Here is a 12,388-nt window from a genome sequence, read left to right on the forward strand (position 1 = left end):
TGCAAGCGGAGTCGCCTCCAGATAAGGACCGCCAGCATGTGTCGCCACGCACTCATTCATCTCGACTGCAGCGCCTGATGCTGCGGTGCTGGGGTTGCTGCATCGTATCTACGGGAAGGCCCGACCTCAGATCGCGTCTCCGAGAGGGCCGAGTTCATGTGCACATGTAGCAGCGACATGTTCTCAGCTACATGATCTTAGCCATCAAGTGCGAAAGCCAGTGTCTCACTACAGTTGGGCCTGCTTATCATGAGAAAAGGGCCAAGGACGGATTTCGGGGACCAGATCGAGCTGCTAACACACCTTATGGCTCATCATTGCTCGTGTATGCGATCATGTTGCAGCTGGCCAAGTTATCTGACTTCAGAAGGTCGTACAGAAAAGAGAAACGATGCAACATTACTTGGGCACAGTCCAGATGCGCGACGTAAGTAGTGCTTACAGGTACCAGGCGTTGGACTCATTCTTGCGACAACCGGCCAAGTAACGAGAGTTGAAGACGCTCAAAAAGGATCTTGTTGCTGCCTGTGCGCCTACTAAATTCTGGCTTCGTCAGTGTCTCACGAATATTGCCACGTCTGGTGCAGGGTGAGCCCGGCTTACATAAAGTAGGTCCCTTTTGGCAAGTGCTTAGCTTTGCGTCTCCACTACGCCCCCTCGTGGGAATGGCGTTTGCTATGCTTGACTGGCCAACAACAGCGAGCGGCGGTGCGGTGAGGCTGGAAAGTCAATCCGGCATCGTCTTGCGAGGCGAGACTGGCGTAGGTTTACAGCCCCCAAACCCTTGCCCCACTTGGCTCTTATCGCCTGAACCTGGCAGTAGCGGCCTAACCCGCCGCAACAAACATGCATAGCCTTGAGCCTGCGAAGAGGAGCATGCGTCCTCAAATTGGACTGATGCGTCCTGTCGTTTCGCGCTAGCCATCAAAGTTGTCCCTCGGGATAATTTTGGCGACTTTGAAGTGTGTCGCTGAAGATCTTCACGCGTCACCGCACTCCAGGGCTGTCTTCGAGCTCAGCTGCATCCTGTCATCAAGTGCCAAGGAGGGGTATATATGGGTACCGTCTCGTATGAGCTTAGCTTGGGGAACGCACATATACCCGCTTACATCCCGTACATAGTACCTGAGTACGCCTCCAACATACCTCGTAATCATCGGTACATCGACTAGACCTCCCAATCACATCACACTTTCAATGAGTCACCCCGGCCTGATTGCCTGCACCAGATGTGCCATCTCTAAGGCACGGTGCGACAGGAAGGTGAGTACCTAGCCAGAGTGCACTTACTGAGCCATCAGTGCAATATCTAATAGAAACACAGGTACCATGCTCACAATGCGTTGCAAGAGGCTATGTTTGTCAGCCTAGAACTACCTCGCGTAAGCCGCGAGCGCCTCGAAAATCGACGGCACGGAGTCAAGCGTCAACAAGCCCGACAAACACCAACTATTCTAACGGCAACCATGTGCCGAACATGGATCAATTTACTGGCTATATGGTGCCAGAGAATCAACCACCACAGAATAGCGACATGCTTGCATTCGCCAATTCGGCTTTACCCACACCATCTCTGGATCTTGGTGGTTACGACGACTTTATGAGCTTCCCATATCCCGGTGCTCCAGCTAACAGCGAAGCTATGGACACCTCAAACAATCTCTTCGCTTCCATATCATCGATGGATGTTCACCCTAGCGATCCCTTGTATCCGCCAGGCTGTGTAGGCGGCGGTCAAGGGCTTCAACAACAACACCATAACCTGTCACATGGGCCAAACCAGCCGTTAACACCACCTGATACGATACATCGAGGGAGCACAAGCATACCAGCGAGTTCGCCAGGCTTACGAAACGCTTTTACACCAAAGCAGTATCCACAGAAAGCTGTGCACCAATTTGCGACATCGGATGATGTACTCGCGCAGATGGTGGATGTACTCGCACAGCCTACCGCATGGCAAGGGCTTGCGGAGAACGACAGCGAACCCAGCCAGTCTCTCACACACGATGCGAGAGACCGGATTGTCGCAACTGTACAGATACTCTTGCAACGGGCACTCTGGAGCCGACAATCTCCTTCAACATCAAGTCAAGGCCTCTTTGGACGCATCGTAGTCCTCCCACCCTCCAACGTTCTTATGCACTTTATCGAAACGTACGCAAACCGCATCGACTCCATTCAGCCCTATCTGGGTCTCGCTGGCTCCTCAAGCATCAACATCACAGACATTCTACAAGTCGACAAGGCCGATGTCGGGATTCTACTCATCATACTTCTCATCTCCCAAGGTGCTATGCTTACAGATCATTTCGAATCCCACGTACTCGCCAACGGCTTAATAGAAATATGCAGGATTGCATTGGACGACGTTCTTGAGAGCCGCAGCATATCGCAACCAATGATCGGAGGGATTGCACTGCAGTTGCTTACACTCTGCGCACGGAGTGGTAAAGACTCTTTTGCTGCGTATGCCATGTCGAAAAGAGGGCAATATCTTAGTGTAAGTCATCAACCTTATGCGTGCGCTGGGAACCTGGACTAACTTCGACAGATGCTGAAATGCACTGGCGTATTACAGCCTGAACAGACGGTGCACAATCCAAGAGCGGAAGGAGCAGAGATGTGGGAAAGATGGAAAGAGCAAGAGCAGCGCAATCGGTAAGCTACATCTCACACTACCCCCCGACGTTCGACTAACATTTCTAGTCACGCATATGCCTGGGTCTACGTAGACCTTGAGATCAGCTTGTTGCACGACCTACCACCAATTCTCTCGATCAACGACCTACAAGTGCCCCTGCCGCAAGACAACGAGATGTGGCATGCCAACTCATACAATGAGTGGCTCGAGCATTCTGGCGCCAACGGCAACAAACCAGGACCCTGCAATGCCGCAAAGTTTGGTGCCTGGCTTGAGAAACAGGGTTCTGTTGGACCCCGCTCTGGGCACTCAACTCCATCCCTCAACGGCCTCTTTCGAAGTTTCCTCCAGGGTCGGCTGGCAGTCGGTGATGACGTACCCTTACACCACCTTCGTCTGCTTCTGCACCCCATTCTGGCCATGGTGCTCGAGCAACAGCAACTTCTGCGCATTTTCGACGCCGACGAACCTTCGAATCGATACCGGGTGCTTTCTAAGATCAAGATCTTAGGCCGCCTGCAGGAGACGCAAGACTTGCTCCAAGATCTGGCAACGCTTCTCTCACGGTCAAAAGCTTCTTCCAGCAAGGAAGACGAGGGTGAAGTAACCCCCACCGACTGTGTCAGCATGATAATGCTCCATCTGGTTAGCCTGAACGTTTTCACCAGCATCCCCGAGATTGAGAAATGCGCCAAGGAAGACCCGCCCATGTCAGACACGGCCCGTGCGGACATGTGGCGGTGGGCACGTCATCCCGAAGGAGAGAGATACGTGCTGTTCCATGCCGGCCAAATCTTCAGATTGATCGACAGATCGACCATGGACGCACGGCCAACCTGGTGGCCGGTAGCTTTGTATCGTGCGGCCATGTCTTGTTGGTCTCTCCGATCTTGGGACCGTACCTCCTCATCGGCGGCGGTGGAGTGTGGCATTGATGCCCTATTGCCCTCGGAGGAAGAGTGCTTCCTCAACACTACCACTGGCACACCGGTCGTCACACTCGATGATAAGAGACGGTTACCAATCCTGGAAGGTAATAACAGCTTGCATTACTGCATCAGCAAGCTGGAGAGTCATCCTACACATTGTTCACGCAACGTCATCGAGAAAGCTCGTTACTTCTTGACTAGATGGTGTTGATGGTGTTTATGATCACGAAAATTGGGCGCAGGCGTTCAAAAGCACGTATGGGATATCGATAGAACAGGGCTGTCAGGAACATCACTTGGCTGCCGTTGACGAAGAAGCTTGTCTCGTCTTGGCTGTGCCGTTGCAACAATAGAATACCCCGATGAGTTTCACCACGATCACGTCCAAAATTCGGCAAGGTTCAAGTCAACGTGTACTTCAAAATCCCTCTCATGTACAACAGCGCGATTCATTTGGTTGGCTAATGGAAGGCTTACACATTATCTAAATCCCACCACTTCAACTACATCATGCAAAGAAGAGCCACGATCGCAAACATGGCTTCACAAGTTCTGAGTAATACCAGGACTCGCCTTCTCCAATATCCCAGCCAACTCATCCCAAACCCTCTTTCCCAGCTCCGCACCTTCCTGGCTCCTCGCCAGCGGCGACGGTTCCTCCACATGATCGTCCAGGATATACTCGCCCTGACTATTCGGCAGCGCAGTCGCATTCACTAACAACCGGCTGCCCACCTCGACCTGGCGTCCCAAAACCTTCTTGAACACCACAGGCGCCATGCCCATATCCTTGACCAGATCTGACTTGCAAAGACCAGGCGTAACACAATTGATGACAACGGGTTCCTTCTTCTTGTCCTTGATAATGACTTGGGTCAAGTGCCGAACGAGGAGAATCTGCATGAGCTTGGAGACGTTGTAGCGGTCTGCCATGTCGGCTTTCTTCTCGTCGTCCAGCTCGGCGAAGATGCTGTCTGCCTTCTTCTGCGGGAACTGCGTCCAGTGGTGTACCTCGGATGTGACGATGGTGAGATACGGCTTTGTCTTGTGTATTTCCGCTGTTCTTCGCAGAACAGGGAGCAGCAGCAACGCAAGCATGAAGGTGGAGATGACATTGACGGTAATGTGCGCTTCATGCCTTTCAATTCTCTCGAACTTGCCCTGAGCGATACCCGCATTCTCCAACACGATATCAATGCAAGGCAGCGTCTCGCATCTCTTCGCAAATGCCTTCACGCTAGCGTACGAAGAGAGATCCAGTTCCCAGACTTGCAGCACGCCGGTGCGCTTCGTCGTGGCTTCGATGTCGCGTTGAGCGGCCTCGCCCTTGGAGCGCGTGCGGCATGCGATGATGACGGTGGTTGCGCCGCAGCGGACAAAGTGCCGTGTTGCTTCTAGGCCGAGCCCGCTGTTGGCGCCTGTCACGATGACGGTCTTGCCGGTGAAGGTCTCCGGCTGGGGTACCTTGGGCGTGTAGAGGAGCTGAGACTTGAGGAAGGCGGGAAATGAGGACATGATTGGTGAATGTCGCGCCGAAGCAGCTATACCGCGAGAGGGAAATGCCTGGTGGAGGGTAGAGTGGGGTGGTAGCAAGTGAGGTGAGATTGATAGTCTTTCGTCTTTCGCGCGCGTATTTCAAGTCAGGCCGGCAATCTCGACGCTCTAAAGGTTGATATGAAGAGGAAATACGAAGGCAGAAGTAAGCGCTTCACCCTCCCACAAAGATCACTGACGTCAAAGAACGCACAAGAACGGCGCGCGCACGACAGGAATTAGTCATCTCGGTGTCCGGTATTGCGCGATAAACAGCGCACTTCTTTCTCGTTGGCGATGTTTCCTGGAAGGATGCGGCGTGGGTAACGTTTGTTTGTAAACTTTGTACGGAACTCCGGACTAGCGTGTTATGTCGGGTCGAAGCGACCTTGGACGCATCGAATCAGGCGTGCCATCATCTTGGAATTAAGGTTTTTGCTCGCGAGTTACTCAGCTGAGAACGGCCCGATTCCAGTTTCAGCCCCAGCGCGGTCTTGATCCGTGTTTGTGTGAAGGAGCAGCCTTGTGGTGGTTGGACTTGGTAACGCGGTCCACCTGTTTAGCAGGAACTCGGACGTGCGATAGTAGGAGTCTTGCTTACTTGATGCAGAATCTACGTGCTGGAAATCCGAGGTTTATAGGTGCCGATAGTTGGAGAGCCGGCGTAGGAGGTGCCATGAGGAGGAGACGAGGTGCGTGGATGGAGTTCGGTGATGTTTGCGGAGGAAGAGCGATGGGCGTTGGTGGAGAGATATCTTGAGAAGGTGCGTTGGAGATATAAGCATACACTGCATCTCGTTCACATCGACGCCAGCATCATCAAAGAGCTAACTTTCGTCTCTCATCGTCTTGCCATAAACCACTTTCTGCCATTCGCATCCCCAATTTTTACAACCCTTATCCAAGATGTTGTCATTTGCCCACCTCCAATTTGGCACCCTCCTCCAAGCCACCTTTCTCCTCGGCATGAACACAGCCCTATCTACCATCTCCATTCCTTCCATTCTCGAGTCTCCGTCTCCCATCCTCGCAATCAGGCAATGGCACTACCAGTTCCGCGCCGCGCAAGTCCCTGCTACTTCGCTCTCGGCATCCAACCTCATTCTGTCCGCCATCATGACATACAGTTCCTCCACCCAGCAAGGATTTACGGGGAAGACCACTATCATCTACGGCGTTAGCAGCGTATTGGCGTTCCTGATCTTCCCATTCACCCTTCACTATATGAACCCGGTGAATGATGTGTTGATTGAGAAGTTCAAAGCGCAGAAAGATTTGCATTATGCGGATCTACCGGAGAAGGGCAGGGGAATGCAGACTGCGAGAGTGAGTTCCCTATATCTTTCGTTTTGCTTGTGCACGCGCGATAGAAGAGATGCTAACGCTGTATCGTAGGATCACGACAAGATTGCCTACTGGGGCTACTTGAACCGTGTGAGGATTGTTCTTTATGCTGGTTTCGTGGCTTGCAATGCTGCTGCTATTCTGGTCTAGAGACTATCACACGGAGGAAGATGACTGGGGGCGGGTAATGCCGAGTGAGCTGGCATTGATTTGGCGGGTATGTTTCGGCAGCCAGATGCAGGCGTGTTGAGCTGGCGATACGAAGGCGAGAGCATATCAACGAGCTCTGCGTTGAAGATGCGGAGTATTGAAAGACATCAAGGGTAGTGGGATGATTGGCGTGGCTATTAGCTGGCAACGTATCGAGTTTGCGCAGATGAAATGTCCGATTCCTTTCCCGAGCATCGAGTATTGTAGTGAGCATGGTATACATTCATGTCAATGTCAATGGACCGCGTAGGACGTGTCGCCTCCAGAGACATTCATGCCGCTTTTCTCTACATTCTCATCACGAATTGTCTCTTTCTTCTCGTCTACAGCCGTAACAAAAGTGACTAGTGCTTGATCTGAACTTTCGGTCGTTGATACATCTTCTCGGGCTTCGATATACGTTGTTTTGCCTTCCGCCTTCAGTTCTCACCAAGAGAACTACTGTAGGCTTCGGATGTTCGGCGGGTTTGTTTGATAGGAGGCAGCGGTTGTTCATGCTGTTCAAATAAAGTGGCCTCCCATAAATCGGCGGCTGTCAGTTCGACTCACGTGCCGAACCTTTTCATCGCATCACGGAGCTTCGATATTCAGTCGTTGCAAGACACGTGCTGATGATTAAGAAACGATGGATACGAGTTTTGATAGAACCATAGATTATATACAACTCGATGGGACTGAGAAAACTGACGAGGCCGAGAACCAAGCTGAGAATGACAATAGCACCTAGCCCTAACTGTGGCGCAATAGAAGGTCATGCAAAAGAGTTGAAGTGGTTAAACAAACCCTTCGGGTCATATCTCTTCTTCAGCAGCCTCAGCCTTGGAAGTTTCGTCGCACCATAGACTTGCTCCGGCTTCTCGTCGCCACGTGCGTAGTTGGGAAACACATTGCCATCGGGGTTTCCGCATGCTGACATCAACTCGGTGCGAATCTTCGCGGTGAACGTGTCAACGGCGCTGGTTTGCTCCGCAGTGACGTTGCCAGGTAGGTAAAACGCAAAGAAGCCGTAGGCCACAGTTTTGCGCCAAGCGTAGGCTGTAGAATCATCGTCGATACTCGCCGTTACGCCCAGGCCAAATTTCTCTATAATCCAGTTGGTATTTTCTATTGCCGGGTTGGCACGGAGGAAGTTCATGTACTTCGTGAATGTGTCGACCAGCGCAGGTACAGTGAGGTTGTTGAGCTGAAACCCCCACATGTCCGCCCCAACACCCTTTCGCTGAGCGAATATATCGCCGCAAAAGTTGGCCACGCTTACTAGTCGGTTGTAGGGAACGACTGAAATGTTGCTGTAATATGGCTTTTGGTTGATGAACGACTTGATCGCGGCGTCGCCCTGCTGCTTGTTGCCGTAGTAAATGGCGGAAACATCGATTGTTGGCTTGACAATGTGTTAATGGAGGTCAAGCATCCGACCAGACGTGGCTAGCACTTACGACATTGTTCTTGATGGAGGATCCAATCGTCAATGCCAGCTTATCATCTTGCTTGCCCTGGTAAGTCTGGAAGATTTCAAATATCGTGGCGTTCTTCTCGGCTTCAAACGACATGTCTGCATTGTAAACCATGCCATCATTGATTGTATCGTAGATGCGATAGGTCGCTGATGTGACCACACCGAAGTTGAAGCCCGCGCCACGCATGCCCCAGAAGAGGTCAGAGTTCTCAGTAGCCGACGCCGTTAGAATCTCGCCCGATCCGGTGACCATTTCCACGGAGAGTAGAGAGTCGATCAGGAGTCCGTGTTCACCAGTCAAAGGTCCTACACCCCCACCCAACGTGAGGCCAATGATGCTTGGCGGAGAAGTCCCACCAGAAGCTGAGGGCTTTGTCAGTAATCTAGGATGCCGACTATGTCGGAGACTTACGCATCATCTTGCCGGCCGCATACAGCGGATCGAACATATCATGAAACGTAGAACCGGCTCCAACGACCATGGTGTTGGTGGATGCGTCGACTTTAATCTTCTTGAAGTTGCGCAGGTCAACGTCGAGCGCATTGTGTAGGCCAGAAAGCGTCGTCGAGTACCCGTGGCCACCTCCAGTTGCTAAAAGAGGGACCTTGTTCTTGGTTGCATACCGCAAGATCGTCTGTACATCTCTCGCTGTAGCGGGTTTGGCAGCAACGGCATAGGTTGGCTCGGCCTTATCATAGATGCTCCATCGTTGCGTGAGTTCAGTCGGATAAGAAGAATCGGTGGTGAGAATGACGTGTGATCTATTAGAAAGATTGGAGGACAAGTCGGTCTCGATCTGCTGTGTAGTGACGGCAACCACCTGTCGTGCAAGAACAGATGTGACTAGCACGAATGATGCCAAGATATCCATAACGAAGGGACGATGCAGCTAAACGCTAGCAATGCAATGCATGTACAACAAGGATGAGGGAAGCAATGAATGTATCACGAGAAAACGTGGTCCTTCCGGTTTATAAGCCCTTGGAACCTAGCTCGGGCCTTGCTTCGGGTCATATTCAGACGATGGCAATTGAAAGCATTGGGAGTGAAGGGCCACGTCTCAGCGGCAAAGCCTCATCGACCCCAAATGCGTACAATGCAGCGCGAAGAGCGGCCGTCTGAAATTCTCGAGCCGTAATCTAGCTGAACGCTTCAGCCACTGTTAGTACTTAGGACCTAGATCCCAAACTAACTTCATGTCCCATGTACTGTTCACGCAAGCGGCTGCTTCCAGCGCCAGCAGAGTGGGTACCGGGTCAGCCTTCAGAGCGCAACACAGCTGCCATCTGCATCGCGTCTTCCCTCATCCCTGGTTATATTGAGACATGAAGATGCGCTCTACGCGAATCAACGTCTGTGGACGCTGAGGGTACTGCGGAGGTCCGTGACGACGGGACGGGATCGCGTTGTCAACGTCGGTTTCGCGCTCGGCGATTTTGAGCTTATTGTCTAGCGGACTCCCGCGGCGAACTATTCGTAGCAGGTATGGATTTCGTGCCAGTGTGTGACCGGGGGAGAGCGGATTCAGAGGCGAGAAAGTCGCTGTCTAGGCTGAGACATGAGGCGTCGTGGTGGGTGGGAACAGATGGGATGGAAGACCCTCAGGCTGCGATGGTTGGAGTTTGCCAAGACCTTTAGCAGGAGCGCACGTGGCAGCCCACTTCACCCAGCTCCGGACTGGCAAGTGGAACCATGCTCTTCATCACCCCACCGCCACGCCGGTCCTGAGACGATGCTGAAAACACGATAGGACTCTCACTGTAATACGGCTCTCCACCTGTACAATGCCATCCGATCGGTGGTCGGCGGTCGCAGTACCGTTCCCAAGAGGAATTGAGCTTCGGGATGATGCCTGCGCGTTGTGTATCGAGCAAGCCACAGTATACTGATGGTGTTCGCGAGACATGACACCGAGACAGGTCCGAGGGGATGAGTGCAATGAAAATATGCCAGTACGGAGTTGAGGCGATAGTAGAGTTGGCCTGAAAACCATGAGGGCTGTAGTTATAAGCCCGGTGGACTGGCCCAAGGTTGGTACCAGTTCGACATACCATTCAGCTGTCTTTCGTTGACTCTAGCAATCATGATTGACATGGGAGTTCAACCGCTCTCGCAAGCCATGCTTTCTCTCTTCGTTCCCAGCATCGCCATCAGTGTCATCGGTGCTTTTCTTCTAGCCGTTGTTCGTCTGTTCAGGCCGAAAAAGCCCAAGTACAAGCCGTTGCCGGGCCCCAAAGGTCAGTATTCATTGTCTGAAGAAAAGGTACTTGCTGACAGTGCTATAAAGGTCTACCATGGATCGGTCCTTTCCACAAGTTCCCTTCTAAGGATGTGTACAAGAAGTTTGCTGAATGGGTAAGGTCCCCATGGACGCTTCTGACGATGTAACTGAATGATAATAGCACGAAGAATATGGTCCGATCTACCAGTTCACTCTCTTCGGCGTTAAACATATCCGTGTCAACAGCGAGAAGGTGTGTCAGGATCTTCTCGCAAGGCGTGGAGCATACTATTCCAATCGCGCGCCCACACCCAACATCCCAGGCGCCAAAACTGATGCAGAATATCTTCCTCTCTTAGACAACAATGGTGAGTATCTATCGATTCATCTTCGGATGTCGCTGACTGATTATGCAGCGGCACTTACAAGGCACCGTAAATTCGCTCACCAATGTCTGTCCGAGACCTACAATTACGACATGTTCGGCTTCACGCACCTCGAGATCACGCGGATGATGGTTTCGTTGATGAAGGACAATCGCAACTACCCCGATCTCGCCGAAGAGTTCACCCATCGTGTGAGCGCACGCCTCGCCTGGGAAGACCCCAAGCTAAGTCGTGGGCTGAACCGAAGCTCGGCTGGCCTACTTGCTGCCATATCTCCAGCAGGGAAGCTACCGAACAGGTTTCCAGTCGTTCAGAAGTTACCTAACTTGATCAACCCTTGGTATTGGCAGGAGAAGGCGCGCCATGATGCCCAGAGGGAATTCTGGGTCGGGGCCATGCAATCCGTCAAGGCCAAGATGGACGCTGGTATTCCTGGTCATTCCTGGTCTCGCACGTTCTTCAAAGACAAGGAGCGCTTGAAGTTCCCCGATGGCGTCCCAGACGAGAAGGAGGGCGCTTTCGCGATAGGCATGCTTGCTATCACAGCATCACTACCCATGTCTTCGCCCATCCAGACATACTACCTCGCTATGTGCCATTACCCCCATTGGCAGAAGCGACTACAAGACGAGATCGATGAGGTTTGCGGCCCTGACCGTCTACCCACATGGGCCGACGCACCGAAGCTTCCGGTTCTGAGAGCGATCGGCAAAGAGCTGATCCGCTGGAGACCGCCAGTCCCTACAGGCGTTCCCCACGAAGCTGAGAGGGATGATGAATACGATGGATACTTCATCCCGAAGGGTGCGCTCATCCATGCTACCGAGTGGGCACGTCGGAGTGACGAATCCCTGTATCCCAACCCGGAAGAGTTCAATCCAGATCGCTATCTAAACCCCAAATACCCCACCTACAAGGAGCCTTTAACGAAGTACCCCAACGTCATCAACCACCACGTCTTTGGATATGGTCGTCGCAATTGCTTGGGTATGGAGATTGTAGACTACCAACTGGTCACAATCATGGGCTCTCTGGCTTGGGCATTCAATGTCACCAAGAAGAAAAACAAGATTGGAATTGGTACACATCCCGCTGTTTGACACGTCGTTCTAATGCTGACATAACAACAGATATACCCATTCACACAGAAGACTGGACAGACTTGCTCATCACTCGCCCGGAAGTGTTCGTCTTCGACATCAAACCAAGAGATGCGTACAAAGAGAAGAAGCTTGTGGCCATGTATGAGGAGGCTTTGGTGGAACATCCTGATCTTGCTATCTGAACAGCTCTTCTTCCGAAGACCTTGGTGGTCTCGTACACTACGCCCTGACTGTCTACCATACCGTTACGTCTCTTTCCCTTCTCTCTATAGCGTATTTCTGTAGTTTCGCTCCTTGCGTACCAAATATAACACTTTGTCTATCCTCCAATATTGGCCCACAATTTTCTCGTGTTAGTGTTCTAGTGAGCAGTCGTGCGCGTTGCCCACGCTTTGCGAGAGCCTCTTTCTTCGTCATTCCTATTTAACCTACACATGCTTATCACTTCGTCGAAGCATGCGCCATATCCCTCACGTACGGACAGTAAGGCGTGGAACAGCGTGTACCTCGCTGATGGCACTAAGAATGGGACAACGTTCATAAAGGTAACCGCGAACACAG

General features: G+C 52.1%; 5 protein-coding genes across 5 annotated transcripts; 3 read left to right on the forward strand and 2 right to left on the reverse strand.

Annotated features, from left to right (window-relative positions):
* Positions 1–1,927: 1,927 nt before the first annotated feature.
* J4E88_000213 (uncharacterized protein) lies at positions 1,928–3,784 on the forward strand (the record flags this gene model as incomplete). The annotated part of the gene is given in 4 exon segments (XM_049393892.1): positions 1,928–1,936; positions 1,949–2,503; positions 2,555–2,661; positions 2,710–3,784. The coding sequence occupies 4 exon segments, from the start codon at positions 1,928–1,930 to the stop codon at positions 3,782–3,784; spliced, it is 1,746 nt and encodes a 581-aa protein (XP_049259721.1).
* A 332-nt stretch (positions 3,785–4,116) lies between these two features.
* On the reverse strand, positions 4,117–5,088 carry J4E88_000214 (uncharacterized protein; the record flags this gene model as incomplete). Its single annotated transcript, XM_049393893.1, has 1 exon — positions 4,117–5,088. One exon carries the CDS (start codon positions 5,086–5,088, stop codon positions 4,117–4,119), a length of 972 nt encoding a protein of 323 aa, XP_049259722.1.
* Positions 5,089–6,012: 924 nt separating this feature from the next.
* On the forward strand, positions 6,013–6,600 carry J4E88_000215 (uncharacterized protein; the record flags this gene model as incomplete). Its single annotated transcript, XM_049393894.1, has 2 exons — positions 6,013–6,432; positions 6,502–6,600. The coding sequence occupies 2 exons, from the start codon at positions 6,013–6,015 to the stop codon at positions 6,598–6,600; spliced, it is 519 nt and encodes a 172-aa protein (XP_049259723.1).
* An 811-nt stretch (positions 6,601–7,411) lies between these two features.
* On the reverse strand, positions 7,412–8,988 carry J4E88_000216 (uncharacterized protein; the record flags this gene model as incomplete). The annotated part of the gene is made up of 3 exons (XM_049393895.1): positions 7,412–8,041; positions 8,097–8,479; positions 8,529–8,988. 3 exons carry the CDS (start codon positions 8,986–8,988, stop codon positions 7,412–7,414), a joined length of 1,473 nt encoding a protein of 490 aa, XP_049259724.1.
* A 1,212-nt stretch (positions 8,989–10,200) lies between these two features.
* J4E88_000217 (uncharacterized protein) lies at positions 10,201–12,009 on the forward strand (the record flags this gene model as incomplete). The annotated part of the gene is made up of 5 exons (XM_049393896.1): positions 10,201–10,354; positions 10,405–10,472; positions 10,520–10,706; positions 10,755–11,804; positions 11,855–12,009. The coding sequence occupies 5 exons, from the start codon at positions 10,201–10,203 to the stop codon at positions 12,007–12,009; spliced, it is 1,614 nt and encodes a 537-aa protein (XP_049259725.1).
* Positions 12,010–12,388: the final 379 nt, after the last annotated feature.

This window comes from Alternaria novae-zelandiae (genome assembly GCF_023758075.1).
Source record: "Alternaria novae-zelandiae strain BMP 2774 chromosome Unknown scaffold_1, whole genome shotgun sequence".
NCBI lineage: Eukaryota > Fungi > Ascomycota > Dothideomycetes > Pleosporales > Pleosporaceae > Alternaria > Alternaria novae-zelandiae.